This window comes from Marmota flaviventris, chromosome 17 (assembly GCF_047511675.1).
Source record: "Marmota flaviventris isolate mMarFla1 chromosome 17, mMarFla1.hap1, whole genome shotgun sequence".
Classification (NCBI taxonomy): Eukaryota; Metazoa; Chordata; class Mammalia; order Rodentia; family Sciuridae; genus Marmota; species Marmota flaviventris.
Genome location: NC_092514.1, coordinates 24,452,631 through 24,478,179, shown reverse-complemented (window position 1 = coordinate 24,478,179; position 25,549 = coordinate 24,452,631). Strand labels below are relative to the sequence as shown.

At 37.7% G+C, this 25,549-nt stretch overlaps 1 protein-coding gene across 8 annotated transcripts in view; it reads left to right on the top strand.

Annotated features, from left to right (window-relative positions):
* The window catches only part of Ndel1 (nudE neurodevelopment protein 1 like 1), an 81,003-nt gene that overhangs the window by 17,418 nt on the left and 38,036 nt on the right, over positions 1 to 25,549 (top strand). For 5 of the 8 annotated variants that reach the window (XM_027946821.3, XM_027946820.3, XM_027946822.3 and 2 more), the window contains exons 2-7: positions 9,748 to 9,845; positions 11,212 to 11,365; positions 12,250 to 12,398; positions 13,647 to 13,783; positions 18,045 to 18,218; positions 21,021 to 21,112. In XM_027946821.3, the coding sequence (XP_027802622.2) occupies positions 9,760 to 9,845; positions 11,212 to 11,365; positions 12,250 to 12,398; positions 13,647 to 13,783; positions 18,045 to 18,218; positions 21,021 to 21,112 (792 nt within the window). In that variant the 5' untranslated portion in view covers positions 9,748 to 9,759. Of the gene's footprint in view, positions 1 to 1,139; positions 1,304 to 9,726; positions 9,846 to 11,211; positions 11,366 to 12,249; positions 12,399 to 13,646; positions 13,784 to 18,044; positions 18,219 to 21,020; positions 21,113 to 25,549 lie in introns of those variants that run through there. The other 3 variants (XM_027946824.2, XM_071602902.1, XM_071602903.1) reach the window with 3 other exon arrangements.

The window sequence follows — 25,549 nt, the reverse complement described above, 5'->3', positions numbered from 1 at the left end:
AGCCAGAGCAGAACTTCAGCTAGGGAAGCAGAGCCCCAGAAACTGAGTGAGCTTCCAAAATGTCCTAGGTCACTGGCCTTGGGAATAAGAACTTTCTGGGTTTAAACTTCAGAAATTCTGGGTCTCATTTTACAATATTTAAAATGAGGGTAATAACTGCAGCCTGTTTTGAGGATTGAGAGCGGTGACGTATGTAAAGCACTTAGCTCTAGCCCAGCAAATGGTATTATTAATATTTCCTCGGCAGTATAGTAATGGAAAATAGTATTTTCTGGAGTTTAAAAATTCAGTCTGGGTGAACTTGAGTTTTGAATGCTCCTCTTTCTAGTTGACCTTGGGCAGCTTCATCTTGCTGAGTCTGTTTCCTCATTTGTAAAATGGGAATAAGGTACCTATCTCATGGGGTCATTGAGTTGATTAAATAATGCTGACTGAGTGCTTAGCACAATTGCTAGTATATACAAACCGTGCAACAATAGTGCGTTACTATTATCACTTGTTTCAGCCCTATATCCTTCAGAGTCCAGTTCAAGGTGCTATCCTTCCCACAAACCTCTTTAACCCTTTCTTTCATCTTCACTGATTTGGATACTTCTTATAATCCCTCTTACATTGATTCTGTTTACGTCCGTCTCCCTTATATAACTGGGCCTCCTAGGCTCAACTTGCTCTCACCTTGAGGTGTATTTTACATGTTTTTATTGATTCCAGAAATCCCACAAAACCAATCCTAAGAGCATTAAAATTTGAATTGCATTATACATGGTACAGCAAAAGTTCCTAAAGTTGTTTTTAAACGGCTTTCTTCCTTTAAGCTTCCACTTCTTGAGCAGTTGTTCATCTTTATGTGTTCCCTTTCTGAGCTAGAACCTGCTCCGCCCTGTTACCCTCTCAGTTCCCTAGGGGACCATTTTCCCCAGTAACACAGTCTCTGGAAACCGCAGCGCTCTAAAACCCACCACTCACAGGGTGCGAAAGCGCCTGCGCAGCAGGAACCGCCGACTTGACGTCAGCGCGCTGGGATCGGGTCGCCCCCTTTGACGCCAGCCTTGCCACAGCCCCGCCCAGCACGCCTGTATACTCCTGCGCATGCTCCGAACTCCGCCCCCGTGCGTCACAGAATGGCCTCGGACACCCAGGCAGACCCTGACGTGTCGGGGAGGAGCTGGGCGCGGAGGTGCGTGGAGTGGAGCTCAGGGCTGCCGAGGGGAGCGGAGCTGAGCGGCTGGGCGGGCCTGGCCAGGCCAGCGGTGCAGAGACGTAGGTCGAGCGGCGGCGAACATGCGCTGTTGACATATTGGAGGTGAGTCTGCTGTGCGGGGCTGCTCCGAGGGGCCGGAGCCAGGCAGGCGGCGCCGAGGCCTTCCCCTGGGGAGCCTGACCGGCTCGGGAGCTGTATCTGAGGCTCCGCCGGACCGGGCCAGGGCTTGGTTCTGGGGCGGCCAGTCCGTGGGGCAACTGTACCAACCGCTGTAACTGTCCCCTCCCTGCCCTGGTCCGAGGTGTGGCCCACCAGGGGCGCCTGCAAGGGAGAGAATCCGGTGGCTTCCAGAAGATGTGCCCGCGTCCTAGGGTGGGGACGGAGGCCGGGACGTGGCACCGTGGGCCAGGGCGCTGGTGGCGCAAGGGTGGCACAGTCGAGGTGGCAGCAGCGCTCTTTGCCCTCCCCTGCCCAAATTTCTTTCTGCTGTGAGGTTGTGGTTGTTGGGAGCCTGGTTGAATTTTGATCTCTCAGCGCCTCTGTCCTGCGGGGGTCGAGAGCGGGAGCAGCCCACGTAGGTCTCAGATTGGCATTCCGGTGACTCCCCGCCCCAAACTGCTAATCACCCCCCTCGGAGTTCAGCGAAGTGTCACCAACCGGTTCAGGTTGTTTGTGTTCTCTTCCTTTTTTTTTTTTTTCTAGTAAGCGACGGTAACCCTTTAAGTGCCAAGAAAGTGAAGGTTCTTTCACTGATGGTTATTTGATTCCATTCCTATAGTTCCTTCACGCATTTCACTACGTTGCTATCAGCTTTGAACGCTGATCTTGTGACGGTTGCTGTTATTTTCATTTTCTGGATGGGGAAATTGAGCCCAGTTGGGGGGCAAGTAAGTGATTTATACTTGGGTTTAGCCAACTGGTGAGAGACGTAGCTTGAATCAGAGTTTACATTTCTAGGGTTCAGGTTCTGGATTTCTTTTTGGGAGATTTTTTAGACCCGTCTCAGCTAGAAGGCAAGGCAGAAAAACTTGACTTGTCAAAAATATACCAAAACCTAGAAAATGATTTTTTCAGCTATTTTTGAGCAGAATTACCTAAAATAAAAATTATTCAGTTATGAGAAAAGAAAATCTTACTCTGAAGCTTATTCATGGGTGGCTGGTTATTTTGTCTGATAAATTATGTTGCTTTCAGTGCACTTAAAAAGGGATTGGGTTATGACTTTGCTAAATCCTGAAGTTGATGGAGCAAAATGCAGCATTAAGTCATACAGTAGAGAAACAAAGGGACAGTAAATGAGTGGTATCTGTTCAGAACTATTATTAAAAGTATTGTTACTTAAAATTGGAGCACATAAAGAACAAGAATAAAAACAAAAAAACCCTTGTTTTGTTGTTAGAGATTGACCTGATTCAGACAGAAGGAGCTAAATCTTCTGAACCTGTAGCTTATTGTTTCTTAGGTTGAAGTTGGAAAAAAGATCATTTGAAATAAGTAGAAACCTTAATTAAAACTTAATTCTTACTTTCATGACCTCTACAAAACTTTTTATTTTCTTAAACCATACTAAGATAAAGTTGATTACTCAAGCTTAAAATTGCTTCTCATGCAACCAAAAGAGACACCTTATAATGATTGGCTTTGAAAAATTAAAAAAAATCTGTAAATGTCACCTTTGGGAGAAGTAAAACTCGGTGTGTATTATCTACTGGGGTGGGGGTGTGTGTTTGCCAAAGAACACTTCACTCTTAACAGTTGTTAACAAGAATACAGTATCATATAAAATAGATTTTTTTTACCATTATACAAAGAGTAGTGTTCTTGTAAACAAGGCATTTTAGATAGGCTGTTTAAAACCCAAGTGAGTTGTTAGGTATCTGAAGGTCATATAGGGTATGATATGCCCGATGTAAAAGTTATAATTTTCTTATCCTACCCGTGAAAGACACAGTATTAAGGGAAGGGAAACAAAGAATACCCAATTATTTGCCTTCATTTCAATGTCAGAAAATTATAGATGTACTGTTCCAGTAATTTTTTTTTTTTGATATTGGCTAACTTTCTGTACCCTTAATATCTCCAATTACATAGTTTCAGATGACAGTGAACATATCCTCCCAATGTAACTTGAGGCAAACTGAACACACTGTCTTTTAAGCCCCTGAAAACAGTCTTGTGAATATCTGCAGTGGTAGTGCATTTTTTTTTTTTTTTTTTTTTGTAAAGAATCTGGTACTTAAAAGGGTAAGTCTGATGATAAAATTAGAGTCAAGCTGAATTGTACTAATTGGAAAGCAGTAAGTAAAGAGATGCAACCATGGAACTTTTTTGCTTAGTTCTTAACCTGGCTCATAAAGCCTATTCCAAAAGAAGTTTTAGAAATATTTTTAGCAGTGATGGTATCACAGGAATATGAGTATAGCTCCCTGAAATAATTAATATTAAGGAATCATTTGCATGTTTTAAATTCTGAAAAGCCTGTTTACTTTGTGGTTAAACTTCAAAGGTCCACTGTTGAATTATAGTTTTTTATAATTTAATGAGTCTTTATGCTGTTTACTGTGTGCCAGGCTGTATTCCAAGTATTTTACAAATGTTAACCCATTTAATTGTCATAACAACGTCATTTTACTAATTACCCACCCCTATTTTACAGGTTAGGAAATGGGGCACTGAGTAGTTGGTAACTAGCCTAAGGTCACCCAATTAGTAAGTAGAGGAGCCTGATTTCAAACTCAGGCAGCTTGGCTTCAGGGTTTTGTCTCTTAACCACTGTGCTATGCTGCTCCCATGACTTATTATTGGTTAAATATTTTTAATTGGTTTGTTCTAGAAAAGGTGATGGTTATTTTAGTAGTAAGATATCTGGCATAAGGTATAATACAGTTTGAAGGGCCAAGAAGCAAGTTATGAAAGTAGCCTGTTCATTAAAAAAAATTGGGGTCAACATTAAGCCCACATAAGATTCAGCAAGAAAATTAAGCATGTATGAAGTAAAAGCATATAATAACTTTGCTGGAATTATTTAATATACCAAAGTAGTTGGACGAAGGGGATGTCAGAGCTAAACCTAGATTCTCAAAAACTTTCAAGCAAATGGCTATTTAAAACTTGTCATCAGGGAACATAGGTTAGAAAAGTTGATAGTTATGTTAAGAATATGTTTCTGTTCAAGAACCAAAAGCCAGAGACAAATAGGTACTTCATAGCACTGGACCCAGAGGTGTAAACAGTGCTGTCCTCCAGGGATCAATAGTTAACTAAGCCCTCTTCAAAGCAGTAACTGCCAGTAGGTTCTTCTATACAGTACATGGGTTAGAAACAACCAAAAAACCCTCCCTCACCACTGAAATGTTTGAAGTGGGTATTTGAAAAACATTTATAGACGAAAACAATCCTGATCTTATTTGTAGAATGATTGGTTCCACATTCAAATATAGTACATTCAAATAGATGTTAGATGCCAAAGTAGCATCTGACAGTCATGAGAAACTTCCATAAGGACACTGGTTCATGGGCCACACAGTCAGCAGCAGAATTGTCAAGTGCTGCATAATAACAGAAAGAGTACTGAATATTCAAAAGAAAATTATCCTGCTAGCCAATAAAATGTTGAATGCTGAAGTAGCACTATTCATTCAGCTCTGTACAGTTTATATGTGATCTAAGGATAATCTAAAGCATGACAGTGAGAATGTTTAAGGACTAAGGTGACTACTGCATGATTATAGGCTAAAAAGACAAGAAATACTCACTTTGAGAAGACCAACACTAAGAATTATTATCACCAAAGTCTAAAAAATGAGAAATGGCATAAAAAAGAGAATGCAACTTGTTTGCCAAGACGTTGAGCCTTAAAACAGCAAGGTAAGAAACTTACCACAAATTCAAGACCAAAAAATGGAAAGGTTGTTATTAGCTATAAAGTTACAGGGTCTCAATGAACTGAGTTGCTTAGCACCTTGCCATTGCTGAGGCTGGCTTTGAATTTGCCATCCTCCTGTCTCAGCCTCTCAAGCCACTGGGATTGCAGGCATGTGCCACTGTGTCCAGCAAGGATCACATTATGTTATTCCCCCCACCCCCACCAGGTTTTCAGTTGTTCTTTTTCTAATAGGTGGCAGAGTAATGTGCCTTCATCACAATCTCAGATTTATCCAGTTTCTCAGGCATGCTGTCTATTCTGTGGGATTCTCTATTTTTCTCAGAGCCAATCCTATTTGAGCTGCTCTCTGGGCCTGATGGACTAGGCTTTCATCCTGGGACTTCTCTTCATTGCAGTCCTGGTTGGAGCCACTGTGTACTATACTCTATGCTGACCAGGTCAGGTTTTCTCCCCCAACCTTTAAAATAATAAATAAAATAAATAAAACCCCCCACCCATCTCAGGACTTATATGGGGGGTAATCCTCCTGAGTTCTTTTATCAGAAAAAAATTCTGTTTCCTGAATTCTCTTTCCTCTCAGTTTCAGTAGGTTCTAGGATTTACTTGTTCATGCTACTGTATTTTTCCATTTGTTTGGTGGTTCTCTATTATCCATTTATATTTAAAACTACTAAGCTGGGTGATAATTGAGGCCACTGGTATGCAGTTATTTCCTTAAGATTTTCCCTGATAAGTTCCATCAGCTCCTTCTTCTTTGATGTGCTACCTACATAAGTGACTGACTGTAACTTGGCATGCATCAGACTGATAATTTTGTACAACTGAGAATGATAGGTTTTATACTCTTGGGTTAATACATGGTGGTACATTTTGTGAGGTAGAAATAAACTAGCCACAAGTCTTTGCTTACTCTGTCCCTGAAAGAGGAATACAGATGTTAATAAAGGAAAGTGATACTTTTAAAGGAAAGAGGGAATAATGAAAGAGAGATTATAAGTCAATTCAAGTAATGTTTATTGAGATTCTTCTGGGTTCCATGTTTCTGGTGATGTGGATGGATTTATAAACAAGGCAGGTTTTGCCATCAAGGAACTAGAGAGACTTAACCTTTCATTTCTCTTCAACTGTTTCTTGTGGAATGCAGAGTTGATAGTAGTTGAACATTGCTTCCTATGTCATCCCTGGTCTTCATAACATTTTGCAAAACCATGATTTATTGGATTGTGTACCAGAAACTGAACATTTGAATTGCTCATTAACACTCAGTTGCCAGAGTTCAAATGGTAACTTATATCCAAATGCAGGAACCAGTGCCCATGAACTTATAATCAGCTCCTTCTTCTTCTTCTTCTTCTTTTTTTTTTTTTTAAAATTGGGCACATCTTTTTAAAAAATTTGTTCTAATTAGTTATACATGAAAGTAGAATGCATTTTGACCATCATACATAAATGGAGTATAACTTCTCGTTCTTCTGGTTGTACGTGATATAGAGTTATACAGGTTGTATAATTATATATGTACATAGGGTCATAATGTTCAATTCGTTCTACTGTCATTCCTATCCCTGTACCCTCTCCCTTCCCTTTACTCCCTTCTGTCTAGTCCAAAGTACCTCTATTCTCCAACCCCCCCTTATTGTGAATTAGCATCTGCATATCAGAGATACTGTTGGTTCTTTGGGATTGGCTTATTTCTCTCCATTTCCATCCATTTACCTGCAAATGCCATGCTATCATTCTTCTTTAAGGCTGAGTGATATTCCATTGTGTATACATACCACAATTTCTTTATCCATTCATCTGTTGAAGGGCACCTAGGTTGGTTCCATAGTTTAGCTATTGTGAATTGAGCTGCTATAAACATTGATGTGGCTGTGTCACTGTAGTATGGTGATTTTAAGTTCTTTTGGGTATAAACCTAGAAGTGGGATAACTGGGTCAAATGGTAATTCCATTCCATGTTTTCTGAGGAATCTCCATACTACTTTCCATAGTAGTTGCACCAATTTGCAGGCCCACCAGCAATGTATCTTTTCTCCCACATCCTTGCCAGCATTTATTGTTGCTTGTATTCTTGATAATTGCCATTCTATAATCAGTTTCTTTAGGGTTGGATTTAAAATGTTATCACAATTTTTAGGGCATTTAGGGGAAAGATCTTGTGTCCTATAATTGTCTTCATTTGGATTGTTAAAATGGGTTCCTCCCTTTCAGGAGACTTAGGCAATGACTCTGAGGAGTTATTGGTAGCACATGACAATGGCTGTGAGTTCTTTGGGTCTTTTGAAATGTAGCTCCCTCTTGCTTCTGGATGAACCTTGTCCTTGCTTCTGGATGAAACTTGTCCTTAGTCATATCTTACTGCAAATTAACTACAAATAAGATTACCTCTATATTTGAGAAGGTGAAGTGGGAATTTGGAACTTTGATGAAGGGACAGGATTATAAAATTAGTATTATTTACTAATCAGTGTACATACAGTGTATAGTGACATAATTATAAGTCAGTTTAGTATAGTCCAAATCCTCATTAGATGAAAAAACTGAGGCCTAAGAGATCAAACTGTTTAAGTAAATTAGTGGCAGAATTGGAATGTTAGAATCCAGACTCAACAGGACTCCAGCCTTGTGGGGTTAACATTTTAAAGGGCTGCCATGCTATAATGGCACCTCCAAGAGTGGAATAGTTCAGACAAATGTGTCCTAGTAAAGAAATAATCACATTAGAGGAGGGTGTGTTTGGTCAATAAGTATTTATCCAGTGCTTAACAATATCTGACGATTATAGTAGGCATTCAGTTAATTTTTGAAAGTGTTCAGTGCTTTCTCTGAGCAGGGTGCTAGTCTTAGTGCCCTGAAAGGGAAACAAGATGTGTTAAGGATCCATCTCTTTCAAAGCACTTACAAGCTGATTTAAGATAATTGGTAACTTAAGGTAATTATGAGATTGTCTAACAGATGTTAAGGTAATAATAAACGGTGTGATCAGGCAAGACTTGATTAAGAAAGAAAAATTTGCAATAGGCCTCAAAGGAATTAAACTTAACATATAAAGTTACTTTATACTTCTGTTCTATTAAAAACCATACGCATCCCTCTTTGGTGTACTCACCCTGAAGTTGGAGTTCTGTGTTCTTTTTTGTTGTTTTTAATATTTGGGTCGTTTTGCAATTTGTCTTTTTTTTTTTTTAAAAAGAGATTTTTAGTTGTAGACGGACACAGTACCTTTATTTAGTTTATTTTTTTTTATGTGGTACTGAGGATTGAACCCAGTGCCTCACATTGTGCTAGGCAAGTGCTCTCTACCACTGCGCTACAACCTTGGTCCCTAGAGTTCTATATTCTTATCTGTGACTGAGTTCTTGCCATATCTTCACAAGTGGATTTTGTTAAATGAACTCCAAGTTATCTACGTCTCCAGGGGTTTATTAATTTAGTTTTAAAGCTAGTTTTGAGTTCTTGCTGCCCAGTATGTGTTAGGTTGAATCAATTATGTTTTAATTCAGTAAATATTATTGAGCATTTTCTCAAATTGTGCAGATATTGTGCGGGGACAGAAATAAATAAGGACAATGCACAGACTAATAGGAGCCATAAAGCTGTTAGCAAATACATTGCTATCATTGAAAGTATGTGTGTGGGATAGAGGCACCTAAGAGTACAGGAGATTTTAATGCTCTTTGGATGAGGGCAAGAAAGTCTGGAAAAGATGATAGCTGGATTTTAAGGAAAAATAGGAGCTTTCCAAATGCAAGGAATGGAGAAACATTTCAGGTAGAGAATACATCCACGCCTGAAATAGCATGGTGTGATAAGACAATTTTGAATGGCATTACTGAAATATAAAGTGGAATGCTTAGGGAGGAGGCTGTAGGAAACCCTAGGCATGAATCTAGAGTAGACCTAACATTTTTTGGTATTCCATCTGGCCTGACTATGAATTGGGTGTTTAGCCGATCCAACAGCAGGGTTAAATAAATAGGTTACCCCCTTCCCCCAGTGTCTTGGGAGAAAAACCAGACAAATGATAATTGAAGATTGAGATGACTGGACTTTGGAAGAAGCTTTGGACTTAAAAGATAATTAATAGGGGGACTTGCCTAGCAAGTGTGAGGCCGTGGGTTCAATCTCCAGCATTAGGGGAGGGAATATAATAGGAAGGTTTTAGAAATTTGGAAGTAGTAAATTATTACCCATCTTCTGGCAGTGTCACCTGGCATGAAATGCTCCAAAGCAGGTGTTTTGATGCAATTATACAACAGGGAAGGGCATGCAGTAGCAGAGTCTCTGACATTGTGCTTACTTTTATTACCTGATTCCCAGAAGACTAGTTGACCATAACCCAACTGCTGGAACTCTGTGTGCAGGATGGGGCCAAGTAACCTAGAACCCAGTGCTGCAATTGAAAGTGCCTCACTGGCTTTGTGCCAAAGGACTTTGTTGATTTTATCTCCTATCAAGACCTTATCACTGCCCCCTGAGTGGGGCAGTGAAGTGGGGCATGTACTTGAGTAATACTAATGAGTTAACTGTTCCTAGAATATTTCATATTTAGCTCCAAGATGCTACAGATTTTGTGTTGCCCCAGATTTTATACTTTTGGTTAGATTTTTATGTTCTCTCTTTAACTTTACAACAGTTTGTCTTTAATATTTCATAGGCTTTCTTGATCATGGATGGTGAAGATATACCAGATTTTTCAAGTTTAAAGGAGGAAACTGCTTATTGGAAGGAACTTTCCTTGAAGTATAAACAAAGGTAAAGTTGAAAAGTACACTAAAAATAGGGGAGGACATTTGGAACACACCATATCTAGCTTGTGCATTTTTTAAAAAAACATTAATCTAAATTTAGAGTATCAGATTTAGGTATATGATTCTAGAAATAGCCGTAACATTGCTTGCATTTAAATAGTACTGAAATGCTGTAAATTTTTATATTGTTCTAATTATTAAAAATAGTAGGAAAAGAGTGTCATTTGTGATTTAAGATGGGTCACCTCCAGTTGTATTTATTAGAGTGGGCCATCTTTGGCCTGCTGTGTGTGTGTCGTTTGCTCACATGAAGATTCTTAGACTCTGGTTCTTTTCAGGCATTGCATTATTAGTGTCTGGAGATAGGCAGGCTTTGAGGGTGTTAGGGATGAACTTCAGGGCTATGGACCATTTTATAAAATTTCAGTTAATTTACTTGGTTAGAAAAACTTAATGGATAATAACTTTCAGCACCAAAACTGATCTAAAATTGCTTTTTTAAAAAAGTAGAATCTTTCCAAAGTATTTATACATTTTCCTAGTTTGGTTAACAGAATTTATTAAATGTTATCAAACCTTATTGTGCTTTCACTGGTATCACTCCAGCTAGCTACTCTATTGTATCAGTGGAGATAGAAGGTCATCAGGGGCTCTTTACCTTTTTTTGTGTTGCAGATGGCTTTGAAGCCTATCAATCTCTTCTCAGAATGTTTTTAAATGCATAAAATTAAATGATAGAAATACAGAGGAAACCAATTATATTAAAAACAGTCATCTAAATATTAAACTAATTTGTGCTATGTTACTGCATTAAGTAATAAAGATTTGGGGGTATATAATACCTAATTTTGAATTGGTAGTGAGAATAAATGATATTTAGAGATATCTGGGGTTGGGGACATGACTCTGTGGTAGAATGCTTGCCTAGCATGTGTGAGGCCCCTGGGTTCAGTCCCACCACTGCAAAAAAGAAAGAAATCTATAACAACTCTATTGTGATATGAGAGTATTTGTGATTACCACTGGACAGAATTGAAGGTAATTTTAGTTACTCTAGTGTAAATAAAGATTCCTTCCCTGCCCCCTTCCTTTAATTTCTATGGAGGAAAATCTAATGTTATTAAACTATGTAGACTTTTTATAAATATTTTAATTACTGATTTGTGAGTCTTTTGGGGGTTTATAACTCATTTTCATTGAACTCTGAATATATAGATAAGAAATATAGACCAGATTGTCTTTATTGTTTAGCATATTTTATGAGAACATTAATTTTCAGGCAAAAATTATTGAATTGGGGTGTATCATTATCTTCACTATGATCCTGTAGTTCCTATTATTACTCATCTTTCCTGCTTTATTCTCATTAGCTTCCAGGAAGCTCGTGATGAGCTAGTTGAATTCCAGGAGGGAAGCAGAGAATTAGAAGCAGAGTTGGAGGCACAATTAGTACAGGCTGAACAAAGAAACAGAGACCTGCAAGCTGATAACCAAAGACTGAAATATGAAGTGGAGGCGTTAAAGGTAATTGTGGCAGGAGAAGCTGGTGTCTGATGGTACTGGGTTTTATTAAAATGAGAAGTATATTTTTCAAGTCTGTGTAAGAGAGAGAGGCAACAAAGATATAAAAAAGGCTTCAAGTGAATTTTTGAATAAAATATTTTCTTTCATAGAACCAAAGGAAGGTGGATCAGTGTTTAGAAGTTCACTTAGAAACTTAATGGCCCTCAGTTTTCTAGTTGTAACGTTCCTGGTTATATTAAAGTTCCTCTAGTTTTCAAAAGCTGCCTGATTACTTGACAAATCATTTGCCTTATAGTACAGTACTTTAAAATTTTATTTATATGAAATGTGCATTTATTTCATTATTGTTCATAGCCCTTTCATTTTGGAGTTTAATTTGTGTTAAAGTTTCCCTTCTGAATAGGAATTTTCAGGCATAAAAAGGTTGACCCCTTTCTCTGCTCTTCACCACCTGCCATAACTATATGCTTAGGAGTATTTCTGTAGGGAGTGGGTGATTTGGGAAAGGTGGGGAGACAAATAAGGGGTAGGGAATTTAGACTCTGATGGCAATCTGCTACTGTTTGCACTGAGTTGCATTCAGCTTGAGAACCCAGACGCTCCCCTACTAAGTCTGGGAATGTTGAGGCCAAGGTTTCATTATTTTACTTCTTTTCAGAGATCATTATTAGATCTTTATGAGAGGAGAATGGTTGACTTAATTTTATGTGAGTTAAAACACATAGAATAGAATATTTAGTTATTTTTAAAATACTGTAAAAAGGAGAGGAGCACAGTCAACAGATTGTGATTCCTTGTTCCTCCCTCCTTAACTTGGGTTACATCCTTTAAAGGAGACTATATATTAATGACCTATTCCTTCTTCTCTATATCTATACCTTCAGGAAAAATTAGAACATCAGTATGCACAGAGCTACAAGCAGGTCTCAGTATTAGAAGATGATTTAAGTCAGACCCGGGCCATTAAAGAGCAGTTGCATAAATATGTGAGAGAGCTGGAACAGGCCAATGATGACCTGGAGCGAGCAAAGAGGTAAATGATGATGTGTGTTTTGTGAGAATAACCAAAGTTGGAAATCTGTATCATTAGGTTCACCCTCTCACCTAGATCTTAATCTCAGAGCATTTCCTTTTGGTGTTTTGTTGGATTAAAAGGCACCCCAAATCCTTGTCTTCCCAGATAACATCCTCCCAAACTTTTCTTTTAATTTTTTCTTTTTCTTTCTCCATGCACTGTTGTTGATCCTTCTTGTTTTTCAAGGCATGTCTCATGCATTCTGCCATTTCTTCTCTATAAAACACTACCATGCTTTCTGTAGGTCCTCATGTCTTCTACCTGAATTTTGCAGTTATTTCCCTGTGGATCTCTCTTTACGTTTATAGTTCTTTTCATTCTCTTCTGTTTGAATGCTGACCAGTGACTTTGCCTTAACGACCTGTGGTGGTTTGCTATTACTATTGCCAAATTTTCGTGCCTCTGTAATTAGTTATTTCTTAACCATTCCAGACTTAATGCCTGTTACTTTACAGTTATTGTAAGGTATTACTTAATATTTATCAAGTGGCTCTTAAATGATTGACATAATGCTAATATTGTGGAATAACAGCTTAGCAAGTTACTATCCTTGGGGCTGACAGATAAGAACATTCACTGTGTCAAATACTGTGGCAAAAAGAGTGTATAGGCTGCTCTGGTTGTACAGAGGTGGGAGCAGCAGAGTACCTGTGGGAACCAGGAAAGCCTTTGCAGATATTGGAGTCTATAAGGAGGAGAGAAGTTAAACAGGTGAAGGGACAGATGCAAAGGTAGAGAGGTAGGAAGGTGCTTTGGGTATTACTAGTTTCACTTTGATTGAGTTGTCTTGACACAGTTTTGCTGAATGTGATAGAGTGGTTAAATGTGGTTGGGGCCAGGTTGTGAAGAACCTTGTGTTTTGTTTTGTTTTTTTAATTTTTTAAACAAAAGAGTAATATCAGGTTTTGAGAAGATAATACTGAGGAATTGAAAGTTGGGGAGGAGGCACAAAGGTTATTAAAGAATAATCCAGGTGATGAGGAATTAAGGCAGAAGACTGGAGAAGGTTAGGGATGAAGGTCGGAGCATAGAGTGGGAGGGGCTCAGATTAGGTTTGTGTTAATGTTTGTTAAATGGGTTGAGATCATTCTCTTTGAACTGGGCCAGACTGGCTAGGTCAGAAATGGTGGGAGATAAACTGTTTCTTTTTATAATAGCAATTTGTACAGTTGTTTATTTAATTCATGGGCACTATTTTTTTTTAAGGGCAACAATAGTTTCACTGGAAGACTTTGAACAAAGGCTAAATCAGGCCATTGAACGAAATGCATTTTTAGAAAGTGAACTCGATGAAAAGGAATCCTTGTTGGTTTCTGTACAGAGGTTAAAGGATGAAGCAAGAGGTAAGATTTATAATTTAGAGGATGTTTATCTATTACTTTGCTGTCTAGTAAGCTAAGGAGTCAACCTCTTTTTTTCTATGTTAATTTTTTTTTTTTTTTGCTGATAGTTGAGCCTAGGGCTTCACTTAGGCAAGTACTCTATGGGCGAGCTAGTCTCCAGCCCTCACCTTCTTTTAAGTTGCCCTGAATGCTTTTAATCTGTTTATTTTCTTAATACCTATGTCCTCAATGCTAAGAGGTAGATTATCCCTATTTTAAGGAGGAGAAGACTGAGGCACAGAGAATTTGAGTTTTTCCAAGGCAGTATAGCTTGTCAGCTAGGACTGAAATCCTGGTCTGTTTTTCAAAGCTTTAATTATTACCACTGTACATATATTGCTTGGTTTGTTTTGGGTTTTTACGTACTACTTTTTTGTTTTGTTTTGTTTTTTGTTTTTGGGATTGAACCCAGGGGCACTTAACCACTGAACCATATCCCAGCCCTTTTTTATATTTTATTTTGAAACAGGGACTCACTGAGTTGCATAGGTTCTTGCTAAGTTGCTGCGGCTTACTTTGATTCTCCTGCCTCAGCATCTTGAGCTGCTGGGATTATAGGCATGCGCCAGCATACCTGGTCTTCTTACTATTTATGCCTAAATAATTTTGTTATGCACACAGCACTAAATATGTACACACTATTGTATACTTATTATACATATACTTAATATATATTTTCCTCAAAATAGTTTCCCTTCTCCCCTTTTTTAGTAGAATGCAGAGTATCTTGAAGAAGATGAAGATCGTACCAATCCCTTTATTTGGAGGGAATCCACTAAGAGTTTGGCATATTTCTTTCTATTCTTTTCTATGACTATGCATATCTATTTTTTCCCTTTTTATAGTTCCTGTCACTTATCTTCCACACACCCAATCAGATACACACAAGTGTATTTTTTTCACTCCTTAACATTTGCCTTTAACAGAGAATTCTACATAGGGAATTCTATATTTGTACCATTAATAAATTATATAAAATAGATTTTTAAAAAATGTTATATAGAAACTGGGGTTGTGGCTCAGTGGTAGAGCGCTAGTCTCGCACCTGTGAGGCACTGGGTTCGCCATCCTCAGTACCACATAAAAATAAATCAAATAATAAAGGCATTGTGTCCATCTACAACTAAAAATATTTTTTAAAATGCTATACTATTTTATTACAGTTATATTTTAAGAAGTTCTTTATTGGTGACTATTTTTTCCCACTGTAAATTGTGCTATGATTAGGATCCTCATACATAATATTTAGGAACATCTTTGATTTCCTAAGAATAAATTTTTTAAAAAAATTTTATTTAGTTTTAAATGGACACAATACTTTAATTAATTAATTAATTTTTTATGTGGTGCTGAGGTTTGAATCCAGTGCCTCATGCATGCCAGGCAAGCACTCTACCACTGAGCCACAACCCCAGGCCTCCAGGAAGAAATTCTTATAAGTGGCAAAGAAAATGAAGGTTTTGTTGGTCGTAATATACAAGCTCATTTTTTACATAAGTCGGTACCTTTTTGCTCCCTCTGGCAATGACTAAGGACCTTCTTACATTGTTTATCAACATCATCAATAATAAAAACATATTTAAAATTTATTCAAAAATCAATTCATTTGAAAGTTGAAAATCACTTTTTTCTTTTTTTTTGGGGTACTAGGCACTAAACCCAGGGGTGCTTAACCACTGAACCATATTCCCAGCCCTTTTTTATTTTTTATTTTGAGACAGGATTTCACTTAAGTTTGCTGAGGCTGGCCTTGAACTTGCTTTTGTCTTGCCTTAGCTGCCAACTTGCAGCGATTATAGGCATGTGTCACCATTCTTGGCCCTGCCTATTTTATTTTTTATTTTGAGACAGGATCTTGTTGTCAGCAAGTTCCTGTCTCAAAATAAAAAATAAAATAGGCTAAGTTATTGAGGCTGACCATCCTTCTGCTTCTGCCTCTGGAGTCACTGGGATTATAGCATATGCCACTGTGCCTGGCTTTTCATTGCTGCTGTTGCTTTTTTTTTTTTGATACCAGGGATTGAACCCCAAGGGCCCTTAACCACTGAGCCACATCCCCAGCCCTTTTTATTTTTTATTTTGAGACAAGGTCTTACTAAGTTGGTTAGAGCCTCCATAAGTTGCTGAGGCTGGCTTTGTACTTTTGATCATCCTGCTCAGCCTCCCCAGCCGCTGGGATTACAGGTATGTGCCACCATGCCCAGCTTCATTGCTTTTTAATTTATAGTAAATGATTACTCTTGGAGAGCTTTTTCCAATCTTTATTGACTGTTGTTTAGTTAGCCTTTTCATTACTGTGACCAAAGACCTGACAAGAACAACATAGAGGAGAAAAAGTTTATTTGGAGCTTTAGAGGTCTCAGTCCACAGAGGAGCTGACTCTGTAGTTTTGGGCCTGAGGTAAGGTGGAACATCATGACAGTAGAGCATGGTGCAGGAAAGCAACTCAGGACATGGCCACCAGGAAGCAGAGACTCACTCACCAGGGACAGAATATAAACCCCAAAGGCATGTCCCCAGTGACCTATCTCCTCCATTAATAATCTGCCTGCCTATAGTTACTGCCCAGTTAATCCATATCAGTGGCTTAATACACTGATTAAGTTAAGGCTCTCCTTACCCAATTATTTCACCTCTAAACTTGCTAGCATTGTCTCACACGTGAGCTTTTGGGGAACACCTCATATCTAAACCATAACAACTGTTTTATAGATTGTTTTTCGTGTGTTCCCCCTCCTGATGTATTCATCTGTAGAGCTTCTTATAGTTTATATAATGTATAAAATATTAACTTTGTATCTTATTTACTTACAATTGTGGTTAATGTCTTAGCCATTATTTTGGTGGGTACTGGGGATTAAACCCCGGGTGCTTAACCACTGAGCCACATCCCCAGCCCTTTTTTGTATTTTTTAATTTAGAGACAGGGTCTCACTGAATTGCTTAGGGCCTTGTTAAGTTGCTGAGGCTGGCTTTGAACTCACGATCCTTCTGGCTTAGCTTCCCGAGCTGCTGGGATTACAGGCATGTGCCACCACGCCTGTCTTAATGTTAGCCAAAGTGCATAGTTCAGTAGTGCAAAGTATTCTCACATTATTGAGTAATAGATCTCTAGAACTTTTTCATCTTGCAAAACTGAAACTATATAAACCATATAAACAGCAACTCTCGTGTTCCTCCCCACCCCCTGGGATCATAGTTCTACTTTCTGTTTCTGTGAGTTTACTTCTTTAAACACTTCACATAAGTATAATTATACAGTATTTGTGTTTTTTGTGACTGGCTTATTTTCACTTAGCATAGTGTCCTAAGGTTTATCGGTGTAATATGACAGGATATCCTTCTTTTTAAATAATATTCTGTTATGTGTATCCATATTCTTCATTCATCCATAGATGGACATTGGTTTTCTTACATCTCTTAGCTATTATAATTAATGTTGTTAGGAGCACAGATGTGCATAATCTGTGATCCTGTTTTGAATTCTTTTGGATCCCAGGATCGGAATAACTTTGCATCCTTTTTTTAAAAAAATATTTATTTATTTTTAGTTGTAATTGGATACAATACCTTTCTTTTTACTTATTTATTTATATGTGGTGCTGAGAATTGAACCCAGGGCCTCTCACGCACTAGGCAAGTGCTCTGCTGCTGAGCTACAACCCCAGCCTGCTTCCTTTTTTAACATAAGCAAATGTTCTGTAGGTTGGTTGTGTAACTGGAAAAGAGAATATTAATTTTGTGTTAAAAATCCAATATTTGAAAGAAAAATACTGTTCTGAATATTTTTCTAAAACAAAATATTTCATGATAATTAAAAAACCCAACCCATTTAAAATTACAAAACTACATTTTATTGATTTTGCAGTAATCTCTAAACTCCATCATTTTAAAATGAAAGCAAATGAGTTGGTAAAGAATATTTATTTTTATGTCATATAGGTATATTCTGAGTTCTATTTTGGACCTGGCCTTATTTCTTTTTTGCATTTGGACATAGTGACTATTCTCTGAGGTTATAGTATTTTTAAATTCCAAGAAATCATTCAGATTGTAGAGCTGTCATTTTTATTTCCCTTGAAATAGAAGTTGTTAAATAGAAATTTCATTTCTGAGAGATAGTACTTGAGCAAGAAGGTCTTTATGACATTGCAGATGTGACTTTGCTTAATGTATTTGCTCCCTCTAGTGAGTATTCTTGTCTTTGTTTGCAACATTGCAGACTTAAGGCAAGAACTAGCAGTTCGGGAGAGACAACAGGAAGTGACCCGAAAGTCAGCTCCCAGTTCTCCCACGTTGGACTGTGAGAAGATGGATTCTGCTGTCCAGGCTTCACTCTCTTTGCCAGCTACTCCTGTTGGCAAAGGAACAGAAAATAGTTTTCCTTCACCAAAAGGTTTGTCTTTCTCTTTGAGTCTGTGTTAGATTATCAACTGAAGAGGATTTGTTGATGAAACAGGAGTTGCTAAGGTTCAATCAGTAATTGCAGTTTAAAAGTTGGTTCAATCAAGTGCTTTTGAAGCAGAGCAACTGTTTTCCTCAGCCACTGCTATGTAGGAAACAAATAATGGCTGCCTTTAAGACATCAACAGCTTAATTGAGATTTTAAAAAGTGAAAAGTTTAGCAAGAAAGTTTACTTTTTAATTCTAGGAGTAGAACATATTCATGCAGGTGGGCTTTTTTTTTTTTTTTTTTTTGGTGCTGGGTATTGAATCCAGGGCCTTGCTCATATTAGACAAGTATTTTACCATTGAACAAGCCCCATGAAGAAAAATTAAAAACAAAAAAAAGAAAAAATGAAAATCAAAACCATCTATAATCTTAACTACTTCAATACAATTGTCTTGAGCATTTTAAGTTTCTTACTGTGTGCTAATGTGTATTGTATTTGTGCACATCTCCTCTTCACACTCAAGTTTTGGAGCCATACTTAAATACAGTTTTATTTCTTGCTTCTGCTGCTTATCAGTATTATGTAAAACTAGAGGTTTTGAATAGATATGCCCATTCTGTTAACATGCTTCAGGAGCTGCTGTCATCAAAGGTGACCTTCAGGGTAACTGGTGAGCTGTAGTTTGAGAATATTGCTTTTGCTGTCAGATAATGGCAAAAGCAATCTGGAGAAGAAGAAAAACCACTTAGTAGTCACTAGATAGAACCTTAGAAGGAAATCCCAAAGCTCTCAATTCAGATTTTAGTTTTTGCAGCTCATATCTCAGCTATTCTCACTCTTCCATGCTGCTTTCATCCCAAACTGAAGCAGTCTTTCCTCCTACCCTTTTTAAATTATAGGGCTTTAACTTTCAGAGTAATAGAAGGAGGTTTGCTGTCTGGGCAATTAGTACAGTAAACTGTGTATCTGGACTGCTTGATAAAGTAGCCCCTAGCCACATATGACTTTTAATTTATACTGATTGAAGGGCTGGGGATATAGCTCAGTTGATAGAATACTTGCCTTGCATATATAAGGCCCTGGGTTCGATCCCCAGCACCACCAAAAAAACAAAACAAACAAACAAACAAAAACCCCCACAAAACTGATTGAAATGCAATTAAATATAAAGTAAGTTTATCAGTTGCACTAACCACATTTCAAATTGTCTTAGGCTTATTATGAGACAAAAGTAGGTAAGGCAAGTGAAAATGCTATGTAGTCATATAGCACTAGTTATTAATTATAGTAGAATGTTCTGAGTTTGCTGCAGACACTGTAGTTTATAGCTGTCATCAGAAGCTCTCACTGTCAGATACTTATGTATCTGAAAACTTTACAATTATCGAACTCTGAGAATTAACAAAGTTTTGCTTTTATGCTGTTAATTAGAACATATAGATAAGTTCTGAAAATTCTTTTGATTGTTTACCAGTCAGAATAGTTGAAAGCCTAGGTTGGGTGAGACCAAAGACAGTGCACATTCTTTGATAGCCCGTTAGAGTTTTTATTAAGGAGTAAACAGGACACAGGACCTGCCTTGGCACAGAATTAGACATAAACCCTAAGGCAGGGTTGACAAATAGATACAATTTTATTTTATTTTTTTAGTTTTAAAAAATGTTTAACTACAGAGAGCTGGGGTTATAGCTCAGTGGTAGAGTGCTAGCCTAGCAAATGTGAGGCATTGGGTTCGATCCTCAGCATCACATAAAAATAAATAAATAAAATAAAGGTATGTGTCCATCTACAACTAAAATTTTTTTTAAATTTATAAGAAATATTTAATTACAGAGTATGATTTTATTTTTATGTTATTTTTTATTGGTTCTTTTTATAGATACATTTGTATATTGGAACCTTCTAATAAAAGTTCTAACAGGATCTTTAAAATTGAGAAGTTGAAGTTCAAGTTATTTTAGAATAGTAGATGTGTAAGAATGGTTAAGAAAAGTTTGAAATAGGCTAATAACAAGAAGGGGCTTTGCCTTCTTAGATAGCAAAAATAGATTTTAACACTGTATTAATTACTTCTACATGGTACTCCATTAATACATACAATTTTTATCAGTTAAAATGAAAAGAGTAATACTTCTCATGGCATAGACTTAAATAATTCAGTGAAACTGAAATATATATAAATAGTTAGGAATTCAGTCTATAGTCCTATTTCAGATGTGAGGTCTTACCTAAATGATATTAGGAAAGTTGGCTATCCATTTGGAGGAAAAACATTTAGATACCTATATTATCTCTCTCTCTTTTTTTTTTGTGGTGCTCAGATTGAACCCAGGGCCTTGTGCATGTGAGGCAAGCACTGTAGCAACTGAGCTATATCCCCAGCCCCCTCTACATTATGTCTCAGGCAGCCATAAATTACAGGTGCATTGAATGATCTAGGTTCCTTCTGCCCGCTGTGCTGGAGATTAAAACCCAGGGCCTTGTGCATGCTATAATACTCTCCACTGAACCATCCCCCTAACCTTCAAATGATCTAAATGTTAAAAAAGATTTAGAAAACTACTGAGGGAAAATATGGGGAATATTTTTTAGATCACTGAGATGGGGAAGCCAAAGGTTTCTCCTGTCCCTGGCCAAAATAAAGTTTAAAAGATAAATGTTACACTCAGAGATACATGTACATAAGAGAAAGGGTTAGTTGGAAATAGTATATTGATTTTCTTTGGAGCGTGTACTCTGTTGTTGCAACAACAAAACCCAAACGTAAAGGGAATTGCTAATGTCATCACTCTCTTTTTCTTTAGCTATACCAAATGGTTTTGGAACCAGTCCACTAACTCCTTCTGCTAGGATATCAGCACTAAACATCGTGGGGGATCTCTTACGGAAAGTAGGGGTAAGCATTTAATTATTTTATCACTAGGTGTTGCCATTGCGCAGTAGGATTGAGTTGTTTCTTAATTGGAAGTGAAGGAGGAATAAAAGGATACTTTCGTGTGGTAAAAAAATCTGTAACAATAAAGTTGAGAAGCAAAGGCATCCAGTGACTAGTAGAGACCAGTGCTGGGCTTTTGGTGCCTCTGCAGAAGGGCCTGAGCTTGGAGGTTACCACTCGGGTGATCTTTGAGTTCCCTACTGCTGTGTTTATAGCATGACATCTCTGTCTCTGTTTAAGATACTTACTGTGAAGCCTCTAAGTGTCTTTGACCACCCTCTAATCCTTGTTTTCCATTTTCCTGGTCATTCCCTCATCTTTTATTTTGTGGGATGTTGACATTTGGCTTGTGGCATTGCTACTCTTTGTTTCTATCTTATTGCTCTTGGAACCACCTTAACTTTAGTCCATTCTCTTTAGCTCTAACCTTGTGTTCCATAACAGTTTGGTTTTTGAAATATTAAACTAGTTTTTCTGCTTAATCAGTTGTCTGTTTTGAGGCATTCTTGCTATGATGCTCAGGCTTTAAATTCCAGGGCTCAAGTGATCCTCTACTTTAGCCTCCCCAGTAGCTGGGACTACGGGTGCGTGCTGGCATGTCTGGCTTCTTATTCGTTTTTTTTTTAATTCTGTTTAATGCCTACCATTTGACTTTACCAGGAGTACTGATTTGTTTATGTATTGTTGTATTTGTCTTTATCAGCCATCTCTTGCTTTCCTTTTCTTTCTACTCCTCTGTTATGACACAGTTCACTTATTCTGTGGCTGTTGACTTCTTGTTCTCTTTGATCATAAAGGGCTGCAATCTGGAACAACTAAACAGTTGGATTACTGGAAACAGTTATAGGACCATGTGGATTGATGTCATTACTATAACATTCCCATTTCTAGCATTAACTTTCTTTTTCATTTCTCTCAGTGACTTTTATCACTCATTTTCAGTAACCAACTCTTAAAACTTCTACCGTCCACACCACCCCTTCACTTATTTTTGTGTAAAAAATTTTCTGGAAAAATTAGAAATTGCATTATACTTTAAAGAAGAAATAGGAGGCCAACACACAATGTCCGATGTTTGCCTTTTTTGACTCAAAAAATGAATTATTTTCAAACTGTCTGATTTTCTCTCATTTTAAACTTATTACAATAAAGAGAAATGTGCATGAATCATTCATGTAGTACATAGATTAATCTTTTTAAAAAAGTTTTTTTTAGTTATAGATGGACACAATACCTCTATTTTATTTCTTTATTTCTATGTGGTGGTGAGGATCAAACCCAGTGCCTCATCTGTGCTAGGCAAGTATTCTACCACTAAGCTACAATCCCAGCCCTAATGTTTCTTCATTCCAGAGATGCCAAGATGACCATGTTTTAACTCTCCTTTTCATAAGAGTTGTGTACACCCTTATAGCTTAAAATGATTTGTTTGTCTTCATCTTGATTTAATCACCTTGAAACAACAACAAAATAATTTAACCTACCACTTCCCATTTCATTTTCATTTTTTATTCATCTGTTATTAAATAACTCTCTCTCTCTTTTGGGGGTGGGGGGATTGAACTTAGGGGGCACTTGGCCACTGAGCCATATCCCCAGCCCTATTTTGTATTTTGTTTAGAGACAGGGTCTCACTGAGTTGCTTAGTGCCTTGCCATTGCTGAGGCTGACTTTGAACTTGAGATCCTCCTATCTCAGTCTCCCAGGTGCTGGGATTACAGGTGTGTGCCCACCATACCCAGTTCTTTTTTTCAATATGGTGCTGGGGATCAAACCCAGGGTGTCATACATAGTAAACACATGCCGTACTACTGAGGTACAGCCTTAACCCTAAATAACTTTTTAAGCCTCTGTTTTGGAATTACTAGACTCTATCTCAACTCCCTAATCTCTCCTCCTCTCTCTCTTCCTGCTCCACTGCCCCTTCTTGAGCTCTCTCTTGGTTCTGATTAAAAAGTAGTCAAATAGACTTTACATTCTGATGCCCATGTATGACATTTACTGCATAATCATAGAGGAGGAGTTGGGCCCATGGTATTTGTGCCACTCAATAGATGTTTCAAACATTTTGTTTATTGTTTACTCAAAATCATAGCATATTTGTATCTTTTTTTTTTTTTTCTTTTGAGAATTTTTTTTTTAATATTTATTTTTCAGTTTTCGGCGGACACAACATCTTTGTTTGTATGTGGTGCTGAGGATCGAACCCGGGCCGCACGCATGCCAGGCGAGCGCGCTACTGCTTGAGCCACATCCCCAGCCCCGCATATTTGTATCTTAGCTGACTTGTATGCCAAGTTTTCTTTTCCTAGCACTTAGAATTACCTTTCTTTTTTGTGGTTGAAGAAACATGCTTTCTTTGTGATCTCTCTTTATCTTCCAGCTTCTCATTCACACTCTGCTGAATGCCTTGATGTACTTCTAGTGCTGTTGTGCCACTGTCATCCTAGACTTTGTCTCCATCATACTCTTGGTTGGTTCTACCTGCCACTTGAATTAATTTTCTTTGTTCCTTTTTTGATTTGCTTTTATGTAATTTATTCAGAAGTGGTTAATTTTCTTTGTTCCTTTTTTGTTTTGCTTTCATATAATTTATTCAGAAGTGGTGATGAAAGTTTAATTTGGAGTCTTTACATGGTTTACCTATTTAGCCAACAGTCTGTCTTCTAAGATATCACTAAAACTTTTGGTGTGCAGTTATCCACCAGTCCCTGTGAGAGCTTTCATGCATATTTCATTTGTGCTGTCCCCACTCTTATAGGCTAACACTCCATTCCTGTTATCCACTATCTCTTCACAGAGAAAATCAAGGCCATCTGATTTAAACTTAATTTCTTCTCTTGCCTTCTGTTATTTCCCTCCTGTCATTACCTCTGTAGCCATTCTTCCTTTTTGTCTCAGTGGTAAAAGTGTCAGATTGCTGCCAGTGGCTAGTATTATCCATATGTGCTTTGGATTCCATTCTTTTCAACCTTTTTAATCTTTACTTCTCCATATGTAATATTTGTATATTCTGTGATATGTATTATACACATACTATAATCTTTATGTGTAATGTTTATGTATCACATATTACTATTTTTGGTGCTAGCAGTTGAACCCAGGGCCTTGTGTATGCTAAGCACATACCCTACCACTGACCTGCACTCTCAGCCCCTTACATAATTTGTTTTTTTAAATCTTTAAAAGCAAAAATAAAGCAGCTCTTCATTCCTTTTACACTGCATGTCTCTTTAGCCTCACCCTTCTCTCTTCACTTCACAGCCAAGCCTTTTGAAAGCCTGTCTACATTTATTGTTAGCATTTTGACCATGCACAAACTCCCTAGACATTCTGGTCTGGGCTCTGTTCCCTGCTCAATCCACTAAACCTGCACACTGGTGATCTCAGTGCTGTCAAGCCAGTGTGTGCTGTTCTAATTTTGTTTGAAACATTCAATGCTGACCTGCTTTTTTTTCTCCCTGAAATGTCCTCTTTCCTCTGCTTCCCTGACATTGTTTAATGGCTGCTCACACCTTTTTGCCCAGTTTTCTTAGTCATCTTGTTGGGTCTTTGCCTGCCCTTTCTGGTTCTGCTAAGAGTTCCATCCTTGGTTTTCTGATTTTATAATTCACAACCATGAATTTATCCATCGCTGGGTGTGGATGACATCTGAATCTTAGCCTCTAGATTATCCTTTTCCCTTGAAAAGACCCCAGTGATCGCGCTTGTGTGTGTCACTGATGCCTCAAACAAAACTTGTGCCTGCCATGTGGCAGATGCTCAGAAAATAATTTGAATGAATAGACAAGTGTGTTCACTGAATATAGGGAATTCATGACTTTCAGTGTGTACTGTGGATGTGTATATTTACAAGTCAGTAAATGATTTTCACTTAGCTTATCTTATAATGTCATTACCTTTCTTCTCCTTTCTGTCATTATTTTACTAGCTCATTATACTTTTTGTCATAGGAAGGAGGGAGGAGAAAAAAATTTTCAGGAAGTTTTTACTGCTGTTTCCTAAGCAGTCTTATTGAAATTTTAGGAGTAGGACATTCAAGTGGATTCTCAGAAGTATACGTTATCTTCGGATTTAATTTATCTGTGCATTTCTAGTCTTTTAGTGTCATGGATGACAGGAGTGGACTGTATATTTTGTCCCTTTTGTTTTGGCCATGGATTATATTTTCCTTTTTGGGGAGTGGTATTTGATTTGGTCAGAGTGTTGATGGGAAGGAGGAAGTTGGTGATATCTGCATATGTGGAAATAGATGAGAAACTTTAATTCTCGTCATGTAGTTTGTTAGTTGGTAGAGCCTGACGCTTGCTAGGTGCTATGACAGGTGCAAAGTAAAAATACTCAATTTAGAAGTAAATGCTAAAGGGCCAGTATTATTTTCAGGTGAGTTATTAAATT